This window comes from Ursus arctos, unplaced genomic scaffold, assembly GCF_023065955.2.
Source record: "Ursus arctos isolate Adak ecotype North America unplaced genomic scaffold, UrsArc2.0 scaffold_15, whole genome shotgun sequence".
Taxonomy (NCBI): domain Eukaryota; kingdom Metazoa; phylum Chordata; class Mammalia; order Carnivora; family Ursidae; genus Ursus; species Ursus arctos.
In genome coordinates this window covers 44,007,235-44,024,365 of record NW_026622819.1, presented here as the reverse complement: position 1 = coordinate 44,024,365, position 17,131 = coordinate 44,007,235, and the positions used below count along the sequence as shown (strand labels likewise).

Genomic DNA, 17,131 nt, shown 5'->3' with positions numbered 1-17,131 from the left:
ATGTCCGCTGGCGTGGGGCCCGGGCATCTGCATGTTAAACATATCTCCCAGGTGATTCTTACGCACACCACAATTTGAGAACTCCTGCTCTAGGATTTCATACCTCCTCAGCAGTGAGGTCTTGTCATATGAAACACACACACTCGGCAACAAAAAAAAACCCTGAGAAAGTATAAAATTCTGATGAGTGGGGAGAAAACAGTCTGGTGTTGGCTGAGTGTGTGTGACCATCTAGATAATAACAGCCTCTCGAGGACATAATTAGTGCCCTCGAAATTGGAATATGACTGTTTAATAATTTAAGTGAGATCATCAGGATTAATGAATAGCAGCTGAAATTGAATGTGGGACCATAAATCCACATGGCCTGTTCCAGGCCAGCATTTATTTATGAGAAGGCGTCCCGGACAACAGGGGTCTGGAGGAGGCTGAACTTGTCTCTTCCCGGAACGGCCGTGTGTGTGTTTGCACCTCAGGCAGCTCAGACTACACACACGTTCAAAGAAACCACTATCCCACTACATCACACAGCATCTGTCTGTGATCTATGTCCTGCCATGCCCGGAATCCAGTTTTCCAAGTCTAAGCACCGTTTCAACGCCATCAAACTCTGATGAGATGCCGGTGAGGAACGCGGATCACCAATGAATCCGAATCTCGGTGGGTGGGCCCTGCTAGCCCGCATTTTAACAAGCTCCTCGGTTGACGCTGACACAGAAGAGTTACGAACCACAGCCTGAACCCTGCTGGAACTGGAGGCCACAAGGGACACACTCCAGATGCAGGCTGTCTGCCTTGGAGGTCACTTTCTCCTTGGCAGCAGGCTGGGGATTCCTTGGGGCTCTTTCCTTCCACGGAAATCGGCAACCTCTCCAATGTCCTTATTGAGTTTTTAGCTCATGAGGCTCTTACACGTTTCTGATTTCATCTAAGCCCTAGAATAGGCCTTCGAGGCAGATGGGGTGGCTCAGCACCCATCACCCCACATTCCAGCGAAGAGTCATAACCACCACCACCACAACAGCATCATGAACAAGGACCGTTTACTGGATGCCAACACGTGCCGGGCCCTGCCGACTGAATCGGCTCATGAGATGGGAAAGGACGGGGGTCGAACTGGTTGGGCTCAGCTGGTACCACAGGCCAGTCCCCTGGATGAATCACCACGGCCATGGGGAAGGGACATCACTGGCCAGACAGGCCAGAGCCATCCCCATGGCTGGGTGGTATTACTGCCCAGCTGTCCCTGCAGGAGCAGAGGAACAAACTGGGGGCAAGGAGCCGTTCACAGAACGGACTCATCATCCCTCAGCCGAAGGCAGGAAGGAAACGGTATTGTGTCTACTATGAAGAATACGTAGAGTCAACTCTGCCCTGGAGCAAGGCCTATTTATAGGTCATTTTCATTCACTCACGAGTTCAAGCACGGCTTCTTCCGTCTAATGGCAGCAGGGACATGTTTTCTGGAAAGGTCAGGCCTCGTCTTTCCTCCCACCCGGTTGAAACAAATCTGCGGGCTGTCGTGGGGGGTTCTGGGAAGGTAACGGTTAATTTGCATTTTACATTAACAGAGATTGGAATGCAGTTATTATTTAGAATACGCTAGACCAGATACTCTGACGCATACAGAAAATAAAAACAACCCCTAACAGTTTCGGAGAAGACCAGGCACAAAGCATTGCTTTATAATTCCCCCTGTAGTCACCCTCCCTGTAGATTATTCACAATGCCCAATAAATCCGACACACTGATAGCCACAGGAGTGGAGGATGCCCAGTTGATGGTGGGAGTTATCGGTTATTTTGAGATTCCTGGATACTCATAAATAATGTGGGCATCTCTGAAGGGGTTTGCATTTATGAAGCAAACAAATAAAATCAATTTTTTTTTTTTTAATTCTGGGAAGAATGAGCACTTTGGTCTTTCCAGAGAAGGAAGTGAGTGTACACAAGGATCCGGAAAGGTTGGAAAAGGCAGTCTGAACCTGTTCCTACTTCACAGTTCCGATATCACTGAGCCACACAAGAGGAAGGCATGTTATGATGGCCTCATGCATGCCTCTTTTTTTTTTTTTTTTTAATAATGATTTTTTATTATATTATGTTAGTCACCATACAGTACATCCCCGGTTTTCGATGTAAGGCTCGATGATTCATTAGTTGTGTATAACACCCAGTGCACCATGCAATATGTGCCCTCCTTACTACCCATCACCGGCCTATCCCATTCCCCCACCCCCCTCCCCTCTGAAGTCCTCAGTTTGTTTCTCATAGTCCATAGATACATGCCTCTTTCTTTGCTCTAGAGAACGACGCAAAAATGGCATTTCCAGGTGATTTTTCTATTTGAGAGAGTAAATCTAGAGACTGAAGAGAGAGAGGAGAGACACTAAACTTTCAATGCCCATGAACACTAGATTGACTGGCAGGACTGCAATGCTCTCCTTTCAATTTCTGGAATAAATAAGTAACGTGTAAGTGTGTGGATTGGGCCTTCCTGATCTTCAGAGCTGTCAAGTATTCCTTATTTTTGGCCACAAAGTAGGTTTTTTTTTTTTTTTTTTTTAAAGATTTTATTTATTTATTTGACAGAGAGAGAGACAGCCAGCGAGAGAGGGAACACAAGCAGAGGGAGTGGGAGAGGAAGAAGCAGGCTCTTAGCAGAGGAGCCTGATGTGGGGCTCAATCCCAGAATGCCGGGATCATGCCCTGAGCCGAAGGCAGACGCTTAACGACTGCGCCACCCAGGCGCCCCTGGTTTGTACTTTCTACTCAACATGAATTTTCCCTTTAGGCAAATGTTGGCCACTAAGAGGCTTGCTGTGACATCAAACATGACATGTTTGAATCACTTACAAGAGTGCCTGGCTCACAGTAAGCGCTACACAGGTACCATGCCGCATTACTGTTATCGCTGGTAGTGCCTGATCCTTTCTGGGAGGCGGACAAAATCAGCCCTTTCAGTTCCCCACTTAACGAGCTAAGTGTGAGCGAGGTGAAAAGACTCGGTTGGTTTGAGCCAAATCAAGTTAGGTACTAAGGAACCTCTTCCTTTCATTTCGGCCTCAAATTTCATTTCCCTCAAGACCCTGAGTAAATAACAGTTCATGTCAGCCCAAAGCCGAGGGCTTTCTGTGGTCCTGCTTCTGGGAGGCTTATTCCAAGGACCTCCGATAATAACCTGCTCTCTTGGGTTTTGCTTCCCCCCATGATGTTTTCAAGGAAACACGAAAACAGTGGAAAGGGTTAGATTTTAATCCTCACAAGAAAATCAGGAGAATATCAGCAATTTAGCACAGTTGTGCTGCACCAAGGTTTTAAAATGTAAAAGGCTCACCCATCTCAGTAGAAGCGTCACCTTTCTGAAAATGTAATGCAGCTCCTTTCCACTACAGAAATGATTCTTTCCCAAACATCAGAGTTTTTGATGCTTCAGATGCAATCTGAGCGATTTTTTTTTTTTTTTTGCTTTCTCAGTAAATCATTTATACAGTGCTTGATTCACAAAATCCTGGGTTTTTTTAAGATGCACAAAATATCCCATAATAATATTGACTCCTGCATCCATTGTTCCTGCCAGATATCCACCAAAAGGTTTATAGATTTCCCTCATTATAAAGTAATTGATATTCTGTAACAGCTCTAATCTTCTTAGTAGTCCTCTCCTTTGGAGTCTAAGAGAGAAGTGTTCCGGATGTCAAAGATATTACAGGAGAAGGGAATCAAGAAGCCTGTGGGTTTTCTTAGTGGTAAGACACCCTAGAGACTGATACTTAAGATGTGGGATTTCTTAAGATTACGGAGCCCATCATGGGGAAGATCAATCCCTCCTGTCAAGTGGGATTACCAACCAGCAGGAGACTAGCTCAGTCCCTCTTTATCCATGGTTTCACTTTCTCTGGTTCCTCCGACTCGTGGTCATTGGTGGTTCGGGAGGCAGGTGACCCTCCTTCTGACATAAGGTCAGGAGGTCAACAGTAGCCTAACACCACATCACAGTGCCTACGTCATTCACCTCACTTCATCTCATCACGGATGAGATGCATTTTATCATCTCATATCATCACAAGAAGAGTGAATACAGCACAAGAATATATTTTGAAAGAGAGAGAGACCGCATTTACACATAGCTTTTATAACAGTCTATTGTTATAATTGTTCTGTTCTATTATCAGTTGTTAATCTCTTATTGTGCATAATTTACAAATTAAACTTTATCACAGGTATGTGTGTATAGGAAAGACTACAGGAGCTTGGTTCTATCTGTGGTTTCAGGCACCCACTGGGGCCCTTGGGACATATCCCCACGCATAAGGGGGGACTCCTGTCCTGTAGGGGCAGGTAGGCAGGTTAGGCCGCTTACCACCAATCTCTTTGAGCCTTGGTTTTGTCGTCTGTAAGATGGAAGTGCCTCTCCCGCCCTCATACTATAGAGGGGACAATATTTCACTTCTGGGGTGGTCAGGGGAGGTGCGGCTGGGCAGGCCAAAGTGCAAACAGTCATTCTGCCTGCATGGCCTGCTTCATCCTTTCCTGCCTGGCGTGTGCTCACAGGCACGGGCTCTGCCCTGCCAGGGAGGCTTACGGTTCCTCAGCCGCTAAGCTCATCCCGGGGTCAGTTAGTTCAAGAGGAAAGCGGAAGGAACAGATCAATGTTGTGTTCTTCGGGTCAGCCTCTCCAACAGTACAGCTCATAGTCTGGGGTCATCTGACTCCCGTCTTTATTTCACAGCTGCCTCCGAGGAGGAGAGATGTGACAGTCAGTTTATAATGACAAGGGGAACTGATTGTAGAAAGTTAACTGAGAGAAACCTGGATACAAAGTTAAATATGACCGGACGTCCACGACCCAAAGTACGATGTAAAGGCACTAAACGGAGGCTCGCAGTGTGGAACATTATCTAGCTGTTAAAAAACAGATGAGTTAGGTGCTCTGTCTTTTGACTTAAGGAATGTCTGTGATACAGTAACAGGAATAAAAAGAGTAATGTTACAGGATGACCCCATTAAAAGGAAAAAAAAAATCCCATGTAAAGATTAGGGGTAAAGGCTTTAGCATCAGCATGCACGGTTTTAAATCTAAGCTCTGCTTCTTTGGGTTAAGTACATGCCAGTAACCTCTCTGTATCTCAGTTTTCTCATCTGTAAAATGGGGATTAAAAATATGACCTTTTTCAAGTAGAAAAAAGTGGTTTGAGATCATTGAGTCCAGGGGTTTTCACACTGGGAAGGAAAGAACCCTCAAGAGTGGCATGGTAACGAATGAGTGAATTCACTTAGCACAAAGTAAGTGCTCAGTAAGTACTAGTTCTTGTTACTACATGCCGTTGCATGTTAGTACCAGTGCTTGTTACTACATGCCGTTGCATGTTAGTACCAGTGCTTGTTACTACATGCCGTTACATGTTAGCACTACTATGCAGCATTAATGCCCACCAGACTATTACCCTTAGTTACATCAGTTGGAGGGGAGCTAGAGGGGGACTGGGAGGGTATGAAAAGGACATGGAAATGAAGACACTGGACACCAAATAAGACATACAAATGGCAGATAAAGTTGTGAAAAGATGCTCAACAGCAAAGGTCATAGGGAAATGCAACTTAGAACAATGAGATACTCCCACACATCCATCAGAAGGGCAAAAGTCCGCGGGGCGCCTGGGTGGCACAGCGGTTAAGCGTCTGCCTTCGGCTCAGGGCGTGATCCTAGCGTTATGGGATCGAGCCCCACATCAGGCTCCTCCACTATGAGCCTGCTTCTTCCTCTCCCACTCCCCCTGCTTGTGTTCCCTCTCTCACTGGCTGTCTCTATCTCTGTCGAATGAATAAATAAATAAAATCTTAAAAAAAAAAAAAAAAAGAAGGGCAAAAGTCCAGAACACTGACAACACCAAATGCTGACGAGGGTGTGGATCAATGGCAACTCGCATTCATAGCCGGTGGGAATGCAGAATGGTACAGGCACTTTCGAAGAGTCTGGCAGTCTCTTATACAACGAAACATACTCTTACTATGTAATCCAGCCACTGTGCTCCTTGGTATTTACCCACATGAGCTGAAAACATGTCCACGCAAAAACCTGGACATGGATGTTTATACTAGGCTTATTCCTAACTGCCCACACTTGGAAGGAACCAAGATGTCCTTCAGCAGAAGAGTAGATAAATAAACTGTGATACATCCAGATAATGGAGTACTAGTCTGCACCAAAAGGAAATGAGCTACAAGCCATAAAAAGACAAGGAGAAACCTTAAATGCATGACTAAGGGAAAGAAGCCAGTCTGAAAAGGCTACATACTGTATGATTCCACTTATATTAGACATTCTGGAAAAGGCAAAACTATGGAGACAGCAAACAGGTCAGTGGTTGCCAGGGGGAGAGAAAGATGAACAGGCAGAGCACAGAAGTTTTAAGACAATGAAACGATTCAGTACGACCCCATAATGGTGGATATACGTCCTTATACATTTGTCCAAACCCACAGAATATACAACACCAAGAGTGAACCCCAATATAAAACTATATATTTGGGGTGATAATGATGTGTCAACACAGGTCCATCAATCGTCACCAATGGACTACTCTGATGCAGGTGCAGAGCACTGATGGGGTCTGGGGGCTTGTTATATGTGGGGTGAGGGTGGAAGGGTATATGGGAACTCTTTGTATTTTCAGCTTAACTTTGCAGTGAACCTAAAATTGATCTACAAAATAAAGTCTATTAAAAAAAACCCTGAGGGGGATAAAAGCCTAAATGCTAATAGTAATTGCCTGCAGATGATGAGATTATCAATGGCTCTTTCTGCACTTTCAACATTTTCTCCTTCACTTCCAGCCTGGGCTTATGCTGTTCTCCAGGCCTCCAATACTCTTACCCTCCTGTGCCCTGGGGAGCAGTATCTACTTAACCCTTAGGATTGAGTTTAGCTGGAATTTTCTCTGGGAAGTCTTCCCTGACCTTGTCTGTGCTCTGCAGAGCCTGGATCCCCACCAACGGGCACACATTCCATGGTCTTATGATTGTCTCTTACACCTCGTCTGTCTGCTTTTCCAGATATAAGTCTTTGGTGAGGAAGTCCGTCTTAGTCCTGTTGCCTCCCCAGCACCTAGTACAGCATCCAGTACAATCAATTCATGAAATTTGTTGAATAAACAAATATGAATTAAATCAGGACAAGTGTAGAGAAAAACAAAATACGCAGAACAAATCTCAGGGTGAAAGAACTGAAACTGTATGGTGCAAGTAGGGAATGGCCACCCCAATAGTTGTGGGGGCCCTGGAAGCAGATGGAGGCTGAGAGAGGAACAGACCCGTATGCTCAGGGGCAGTGACAAGAGCGGTATGTTGAAATGCAGGTCAGGACAGGGCGAAATAGATGTCCTTGATGGGTCCCCATGACTGGCGTGGTATTGAGAGTGCACGTCAGAATTAATAAGCCCATCGTGGAAAGAGGACCTGACTCTGGCTTCATTGGTGAGGGTCTCTCCTGTGTGAGTCAGTGGGTCCAGCAATGTCCATAATCCCCCCAGTACCAATCACTGCTGACGATCCACCAGTAGCTCTGAAAACACTTGCTTAAGAGTTCCTTCTAGGGACCATTCCCTCTGCACGTGTTTGTTTGTTCCCTGATGGTGAGTTGAGCTGGGGAGAATACCGTCAATGAGATCATACCAGAGCCTTTCATTTCTGTACCTCATCATTCCAGGGAGCCCATCACCGATCAGCCAAGGACAATAACCCTTTCCATTACTACATATCCTATTTTTCTGCAAAACCAACACTATTTGAAAGTGGGGAGGAGAAGGAGAAAAGGAATAGAAAAAAACCCAAATGAACAAAGGCCTCTCTTGTTTCTTCTAATAAAAATCTCCCATCCGGCCAGTGCAACCTGGAGGCAGGTCTGCTCCTCCATACCCCCATCTCTCTCTCCCACTAGTGCAAAAACACCTCTCTGTCCTCCTAATCCTCAAGCAAAGCTCACACATTTGAAGAGCTTTTGGACACCCCTGGAAAACTCTGCAGTGCTCTATTTGCAGGCAAGGCCAGGATTATTCTGGGGTCAGCATCAGCCTCCAGTCTAGTCCCCAGCGCTGCCTACACAAAGCTCTGGATCTTATTTCAAGCATTCATCTGCTCCAATTTTGTCTCCTACCCGAGGTCTCAACCCTTAGCTGAATTACAATTAGTTGCCCTGAGGAGCCTGGAGGAGACTCATTTCAGAGGAAAATGCCTTCTGCTGGGCAGTGCCAATCCAGCCTATAGTTAGCATCTATGAATTTCAACTCTGAGCACTGCCTCTGCTCACATGGCCCAGAGAAATCTGTCTTTTATGATGGCCCATATTTGCTGTACTTTGGACAGGCCTCTCCATAGTTCTGAAATTGTTTCTCCCAGATCTCATTTTTAAAACAATCACTGCTGACTAAGTTTTCTTCCAAAGCTGCCTTAAGAATTCCTTCTCGAAACCAGAATAATGATTGCTTTTCTGAAAAATGCAGGTTGTGAAATCTGACAGCTGCTGTGCAGGACTGAGGGGCATGAGGTAAGAGGTGGCCGGCCTCTGGGTTGCACGCCTGATTCATTGAGAACAAGGGGCAACAATTAGGGGCCTTAGTTGTCACTCTCATCTGGGAAATGGGATAGTATCTCTTCTCTTCCCTATCTTATTAGGGTCTGGCAATGGCACCACATTGGATCAATATTTTTGCTCTCTAGAGAAAGAGATGCACTTGGAAAATGTCATTCTTAGGAAATTTACCTCTTCTTTCTCAAGACTGCCACATTCTTTTATTATTGGGGGGTGGGTGTGTCATGTTATTTTTATCACTGAGGAAATTGGGATATTAGAGGTGCAAACCATTATAGCCCAGGATTGGATGTGTTTGATAATGAGCTCTTTTTAGCAAGAACTCTGTTCTTTAATACAATGGAGAAGTAATTTATTGAGAAGTGTCCTTGGGGATAGAAAAGAATACTGCACTTCTGCAGATGTTTCTCATAACCAGCTGATGTGAAGAGGGACAGGCTGCCCCGGGAGGCCGGAGACCGGCTTCTCGTCCCTCCTCTACAACCAGCCAGCTGTGCGCTGTAGTGAAGCCTGTCCACTACTCCTCGGGTTTCCCACCTGTCAAATGAGCAGGCTGAATGATATCTGTGATTATCACACATTTTTAAGCAGTGCACCTCCTCTTAGTGAACACCTTTTCAGAAACCAAATACAGACCATGCCAGGAGAGGGAGCTGAACCCCCCTGCACTGGCGACATTCACCCTGCTGCTCACAGTGCTTCCTGAGGCATCCCTGGGCCCTGACTGCTCTGAGAGGCACACTGAAAGCCAGCAGCCTAGATGGTCTTGCGATTCTTTTCTAACTGAGCAGGGAGGAACACTTGTTTCTAATCCAGCTGATGTGTGGTTTATTCTACCTCTGGAGGACTCATGCGCCATGACACTCAGAGAGGGATCCTGCCACGTGGTGTGGGGTCCACCCCAGGACAGCTGGTGCTTCAGAACACAAGGGACAGGGACCTGAGGCTGAGCACAAAGATGCAGGCTGGCACCAGCCATGGAAGGGATGTCTGTGTCTTCCCCGGCCACGGCTGTCCCAGTGGTTGAAGACAACCCTGCTGCTCGTGTGGCTGTGTGTGTGTGTGTCTGCCACATATTTCCTTCCACCCTCCCTCCTTGTTCATGCATTCACCAAGTCACACACAGTTATGGAACCCCTGCTCTAGAGCACAAATGATCTAGTGAGGAGGACTGACAATAAACAGGCCAACAAACAGCCACGCAACTATGCAACTATACACAGAGAAGAGTGAGCGGTGCCGGGGGAGCCCCTGACTGAGGACGGCGTGAGAGGAGCCAGCTGTGGGAAGAGCTGGCAAGAGCACGTGCGGGCAGAGGGCACAGCGGGGGGAAGATCCTGAGGCAGGATGGAACTTGGCCTGCTTGAGGAGACAGGGCCCTGCTGTGGTTGGTACCTAGACGGCAAGAGTGGGTGAGCACAGCCCTGACTACTGCAGCCGTCGGGTTCAGGCAGCGAGCCCACTCAGAGCAGGCAAGCTGTAGCTCTGTCTTCCCTGTGGCAGAATGGTGTGGCAGATGCTGGAGAGGGACTCACTCAACACTTTCTCTAATGCACGTCTCCCTTCCCTACCTCTCTTCAAGAGGCCCCAAATCACAACACTTCCATTTCCAGGCATCCTGGCAGATAGGGTGCCTGGATGTCAGAGTTCTGGCCAAAAGTCTTTCCTGAATAAGAAGGCAAAATCTTGAAAAAGGAAGGCTTTGTTCTCTTTACCCTTCTTCCTGTCTGAAGGGCAGACTTGCCAGAGTATAGCAGCCATTTTGTGACCATGAGGGTGAGGAAACAGGAACAGAGAAGCCTGGTTCCTTGACAATAGCCTGAGGCAGCTGTACCCATTCTGGATCTTATTATGAAATGAATGAATGAATGAGCCCCTTACTTGTTTGAGCTATTGTTTATGGAGGTTTCTGTTATTTCCAGTTCAGTGCACTTCTACATTGATACAAACAGGATAAAAACAGAACCGACTTCATGGGATGTTGTGAGAACTAAATGAGATACTGCGCACAGGGCCAGGGTCACAGCCAGGTACACAGCAAGCATCATCCAATGGAGACCCATCTGCTGGTGCTGCTGGAGACGAAAACCTGCCACCCTTTGGCCAGTCACTGAATGGAGCGTGGGGGGCAAGAAGCTGGGTGGGGCGGGCCCTACCTCGATCACTGAAGTCATCAACCAGCACAATCTCGGCAATCAGCTCCGGGGGCGAGCGGTTCAGCACGCTGTGGACTGTGCGGAGGAGGGAGGACCAGCCCTCGTTGTGGAAGGGGATGATGATGCTGGTGTTGGGGAGCGTCTCCAGGTAGCGTTTGCCGTTGCAGCTGGAGGGAGACACAGGGGACAGGAGACGACAGGTTCAGCTCTCATCTTGCCAAGAGAACTCCACAAGCACACGTTTTGGCTAGCTGCAAATGCCACTCCTTTCCAGCTTTTAGGGAATGCGTGAAAGCCAGGGACACCTCAGTTACTTTAGAACCTCCTTCCACTTAGCCTCCCGATTCCTGCACACACGGCAGACAGGGATATGTCTACAAGAACCCCCTGACTCTGTATAAGAGCAGTTACAAACAACGATAGCAGCACTGGGGTTTGGTGCCCTCCACGTGCTAACCTGTTCCAGCCTCAGTCGCTACAGGAACATGGTTACTCATCGTCGTGATGCCACGTGGAAGACAGCCCTTCAGTAACGCTCTGGCCTCTCTCCTCACTCACTGGCGGAGGAGAAACCATTTATACAGGAGTTTGGAAGAACAAACTGGGCTTCACTGGCTCAGCCCCCTCTGCTCTCCCTCCCTGGGCTCTGCTGGTAGGGGGCACATTTTTCCCTCTGCTCTCCACACCAGTCCCATGGTAAGCCCGCGAGTGGGAGGCCCTGCCCCTGTGGGCCTTTAACGTCACTGCAACACCCAAAAGAATGAACATAATCTCATCCTTAATATCATCAAATATCTAGCTGGTGTTCAAGTTTCCCATGTCTTCTATCTTTTTACAGTTGTTTAAATCAGGATCAAGACGAGGCCCACGTACTGCTGTTAGGCGATGCAACTTCTAAGTCTCTTTTCTCCTTACAATGTGTTTGCTGAAGAAACTGGGTCCTTTATGCTATCGCGTTTCCTACATTCTGCATTTTGCTGCTTGCATTCCTGTGGTGTCTCTGACCACGTTCCTCTGCCCACCCCTCTTTGGCTCCTGTAAATTGGTAGCTAGGTCTGGAGGCCTGAACTAATTTGGTGAGATATTCTGGCAACCTCTTCATAGTGGTGTGAGCCTCCTACAGGAAACACATACTGTCCAGTTGTCTTTCCTTTTGTGATGCTGGTGACCACTGATAATCAAGGCCTAAATCCTTCATTTCATCAGGGGTTTGCAAAATGGTGATACTCTTATTCTATCATTCTTCATTTACTGGCTGGGATACTATAATGAAGAAAAATTACCACATCAACTATTTGGTTGAGGTATAGGAAAGTACAGGAAAAGTACAGGAAAGATATGACATATTCTTGATTATCAGTTTTCAAAGAATGACTTGGTTTCCTACCATGTTTCAAAGATGGCCGATTATTTGTTTTCATTATGAACTCATAAATTTTCACATAATTGATATGTTTCAGTTAAGTATAAATATTATTATTCTTATTGGTTCCCAAATAATACCATCTTGAGCCCAAGAGAATCTTCTCAAGTTGGCTCCTAGTCCTTTGGATATGACCACAGAGTACTGATAACTTCCCTGCTTCCTGATAAAAGATTACAAAAGATTCTCCAGGCTTCACTTGTACACTTTCTGCCCCAACCTGGATCAGCCATTCTGCCAATAAACCCTGGCTCCTGATTGACATCAAGATCACCATCTGGATACTGTAATATGGGCGCTGAGGACATTCATTACTACTGGCTTGATTATGGTTTCTATGCCTTTACAGTGGTCAGAACTAGAAATGCTTTATTTTATTTATTTTTTTAAAAGATTTTATTTATTTGAGAGAAAGAGAGACAGAGAGAGAGAGCACAAGAAGGGGGAGGGCCCGGGAGACAAGCAGGCTCCCTGCTCACTACACAGGGCTCAATCCCAGGACCCTGAGATCATGACTTGAGCTGAAGGCAGACCCTTAACCAACTGAGCTACCCAGGTGTTCCAGAGCTAGAAATATATTTTAATACATACACCATGAATTCATGCTGAAGTTTTATATTTAACAGACAGGACTACAGAGCTTTACTGAATCTTAAATTTTATATTGTATGTCCTTTTAAATTGAGATATAATTCACATACCATAAAATTCAACATAAGATTCATTCCTTTAAAGTATATAATTCAGTAGTTTTTAATATACTCACAAAGTTGTACAACCATCACCACTATCTAATTCCAGAACATTTTCACTGCCCCCAAAATAAACTTCATATCCATTGGCAGTGACTACCCATTATCCCCTCACCTCAGTCCTTAGTAACTACAAATTTGCTTTCTGTTTCCATTGGTTTTCCTATCCTGGACATTTTATGTAAATGGAATCATATAATATGTGGCCTTTTGTGTCTGGCTTCTTTCAATGAATATGTCTTCAAGGTTCATCATTGTTGTAGTATCAGGACTTCATTCATTTTATGGCTGAATAATATTCCAATGCACAGATATACCATATTTTATCTATGTATTCATCAACTGATTGACATTTGAGTTGTTTCTACCCTTTGGCTATTATGAATAATGCTGGTACAAATGTTCATGTATAAGCTTTTGTGTATACATGTTTTCAGTTCTCTTGGGTATATACCAAGGAGTAGAACTACTGGGCCATATGGTACCTCCATGTTTAACTCTTGGAAGAACTGCCAAACTGTTTTCCAAAGTGGCAAGAACATTTTACATTCCCACTAGCAACCTATGAGTGTTCCAATTTCTCCACATTTGACCAACTCTCATTATTGTCCACCTTTTAATTATAGCCATTCTAGTGGGTGTGAAGTAGTATCTCATTTGGTTTGATTTGCATTTTCCTAATGACTAATGATGTTGAGTATATTTTTCAAATACTTATTGGCCATTTGTATATCTTCTCTGGAGAAATGTCCAGTAAATATGTATTTCCTTTTTAGATTATTCTTACTAATGTATAGAAATATGATTGATTTTTGTATATTGAACTTGTATCCTGGAACTTGCTGAATGAGCTTATTCTACTAATTTTGTGTATGTGTGTATTCTTCAAGATTTTCTATATATAAGATAACATGGTGAGCAAATACAGTTTCACTTTTTCCAAGCTCGATGACTTTTATTTCTTTTATTTTTTTCTTGTCTAATTGCTTTGTCTAGAAACTCCAGTACAATGTTGAATAGAAGTGGCAAGAGCAGACATCCTTATTTTGATCCTGGTCTTAGGAGGAAAAGCTTGCAATCTTTCACCAATAAATATAATGTTAATGTGGGTTTTTCATAGATGTTCTTTATCAACTTGATGAAGTTTCCTTATATTCCTAGTTTGTTGAATGTTTTTATCATGGAAAAGTGTTGGATTTTGTCAAATGCTTTTTCTGCATCTACTGAAATGATCATATGGGTTTCATTTTTTATTCTATTAATAAAGTGTTTTACACTGATTGATTTTCATATGTTGAACCAATCTTGCATTCCTAGGATAAACCCTACTTGGTCATGGTGTATAATCCTTCTTACATATTGCTGAATTCGGTCTGCTAGTATTTTGTTGAGGATTTTTGCATCTACATTCAAAATGGATATTGGTCTATAGTTTTCTTGTGATGTCTTTGTCTGGTTTTATATATTTTATCTCTTTCGCTAAAAATCTAGGTTCTTAACATTGTTACTTATTTGCTTTTTCCTACAATATATAATTGTTTCAGAAAAGCAATTCTAATATCATTGCTAACACCCTGATTACATATAACTTGAGATTCCTTTTGTCCCTCACTTCTTTTTGTCTGTGGGGTACATTTCATTAGAGATATTAGGGATTTTCCCAGGGCCCAGAAGATGGGACCTGAGGACCAGGCAGGCCCAGAGGGAATGTCAAAGCTGTCTACTTTGTCTCCAGTCAGAAGCCAGGTATGGTAGGCAGATTAGCAGCCCAAAGATGTCTAAGCCTTAATCCCCAGAAGCTATGAGTATGTTACCTTACATGGCAAGAGTGACTTTGCAGATGTGGTTAAGGGTAAGAACCTTGAGATGAGTTTGAGGAGCCTGGATTACCCAAGTAGGTCCTATGTAACCACAGGTGTCCTTAAAGGTAGAGAACCTTTCTGGCTGGGTCAGAGAGATAAGAAGGAAGGAGTTGAGAAATGAAGTGTGAGAGGACTCAACTCACCATTGCTGGTTTTGAAGATGGAGGAAGGGGGTCATAAGCCAAGGAAAGTGGGCAGCCTTTAGAAGTTGGGAATGATCCTCAGCTGATGGCCAGCAAGAAAACAGAGTTTCACTTTTCATAACCAGTCTGCCAACAACCCAGATAAGCAAGATTCCCCCAGGGCCCTCAGAAGGGAATGCAGCCTGGCCAACACCTTGATTTTAGCCCAGTGAGACCCATGTTGGACTTCTGACTTGCAGAACTGTTAAGAATAACTTTGTGCTGTTTAAACTGCTGAATTTATGGTAATCTGCCAAGGCAGCTACAGAAAACTCGTACACAAAAGTCATCTTTGATGCCCTTTGCCCAGCCTGTAAACCTTATTTGCAAACACTTCAAAAGTAGAAGATTTCACAAAAAATCTTCATGGGTCTCACATGGCAGCAGTGGGCTGGAGTTGACAGTGGACACCCCTCTCCAAGGTGCAGGAGCTCTCTGAGTCCCCTCAGCTCCTACCACTCCCCACAGCCTTATACCAGAGCTGTTTCATTCCCTTACATTGCCTCCCAGGTCCCTGGAGACCTTTGAAGTTGACAGCTCATAAGTGAAACACATTTTGGGAGGGAGCTAGCTAGCTCCACAAGACTGGTAAGAAGTTTTTTTGGAGAAAATGTGGAACAACAAAATGTCTCCTTTTGTATGCCACTGCAGGACATTGTTAAACTGTCAAAATGCATCAGGGGCTCTCTGCAACTTACTTTGAAACATCTCAAAAAATAAAATAGACTGACAGATGGAGAGAGGGATGGACAGATATGTGATAAAGCAGGGAGAGAAATGCGAACTGCAGAATCTAGGTGGTGGGAACATGAGTGCTCAATGTGCAATTCTTTAAAAACTTCTCTGTATGTTTGGTAATTTTCAGAAAGAAACATTAGAGGAAAATGGGTCAGGGTCTACAGTCTCCTTAGATTCAAATTCTACCTCTGCTAGAGGCACCAAGGGAAGCTGGGGGTGGGGGGTGGGGACAGGAACGAACCCTTGGTGTCTGGCAGTGAGCTCAGCTCCAGCTGTGTGGACAGGACCCTCCCCCCCAGTTCTGCCAGTCCAGCTCTGCTGGACAAGTCAGTCTCTTTCCTCTTGAGACTGTGGGACTTCCTTCATGTCCTGTTTTCCTCCCTCATCTGGTTGGATGGTTTCTAGCCAGGCCTCATGCAGCAGCCCTCTTCTGGCCTTTTCCCCCCACCCTTCCCCCACCTCTAATCCCTTTGGTCCTGTCAGCCAGCTTTCTCTGGGCACCCGTCACCAACTTCATTATGTGGGTTTTCGCAAATAAACGAAAGCGCCTCTTTCTTAAAAATCCCTTTCCCTTGACTCGGCTGGGTCCTCTGTGGCCAAGAAAGACAGCGGTATCTAGTTTGCTGCAGAGGTTCCTGCCTTCCATCCAATTTCACAGGAGGCTCGTTCGATTGAAGCAGGGTTGGGGGGGGGCAGTTAGCAGTAATAAGTTGCCTGGAGTCCATGGGGTGAAATACAATAGAGCTACTACCCCACAGAGAGGCCTGGCTCTCTCAAACTCCAGGCTGGGCCCCACGGCCTGCCAGCAGACACACAAACACCATCACATAGTAAGGGAAATAAAAATGCCACAATAGACTAAATTCACTTCTAATTTGATTCAATCATGGAATTACGGATTATTCAGAACTCAAATGAAAGGCTCAGCTTGGATCATAGCCTTGAACATGTACCTTTATTAGGGGGCCTGGGGATTAGTCTTCTTCTCTCTCCTCTCTCCATCCACTCATTTATTTACTAAATAAACACACAACAGCACGTTGACTTTTGCCATGGGCACTAGTCATTAGTTTGGTTCCAGCTTAGTAGAGGCTCTCTGTTTAAATACAAAATTGTCTGACATGCTGAAATCAATCTCTCCAGAATCCAGCAGGAAGCTTGGTGCCACAGACAAGCCCACAGGCCACCTTCTTGTAGGGGCACTCGTGCAAGAAGCCGTGTTGGTCCTCTTCTCAAGAGGCCTCGGGTCCCAGCAGGAAGAGGAGGCCTGGGGATGGTGGGGAGGAAACAGAAGGCCCCCACCTGCACTGACACCCCCATCTTAGCAGTCCTCTTTAAGACCCGTCTGCATGTTGTGTCTTGAGATTTCACCGCTGGATGGTGGAGTTATGCCCAGTGCTTTGGTGTATGATAAGCATGAGGCATCCCT

The 17,131-nt window shown here is 45.2% G+C and overlaps 1 protein-coding gene across 2 annotated transcripts in view; it reads right to left on the bottom strand.

The window, feature by feature from the left end:
• The window catches only part of GALNT10 (polypeptide N-acetylgalactosaminyltransferase 10), a 212,482-nt gene that overhangs the window by 76,835 nt on the left and 118,516 nt on the right, over nucleotides 1-17,131 (bottom strand). For both annotated transcript variants that reach the window (XM_026510837.4, XM_057312279.1), the window contains one exon: nucleotides 10,746-10,912. In XM_026510837.4, the coding sequence (XP_026366622.2) occupies nucleotides 10,746-10,912 (167 nt within the window). The remainder of the gene's footprint in view (nucleotides 1-10,745; nucleotides 10,913-17,131) is intronic.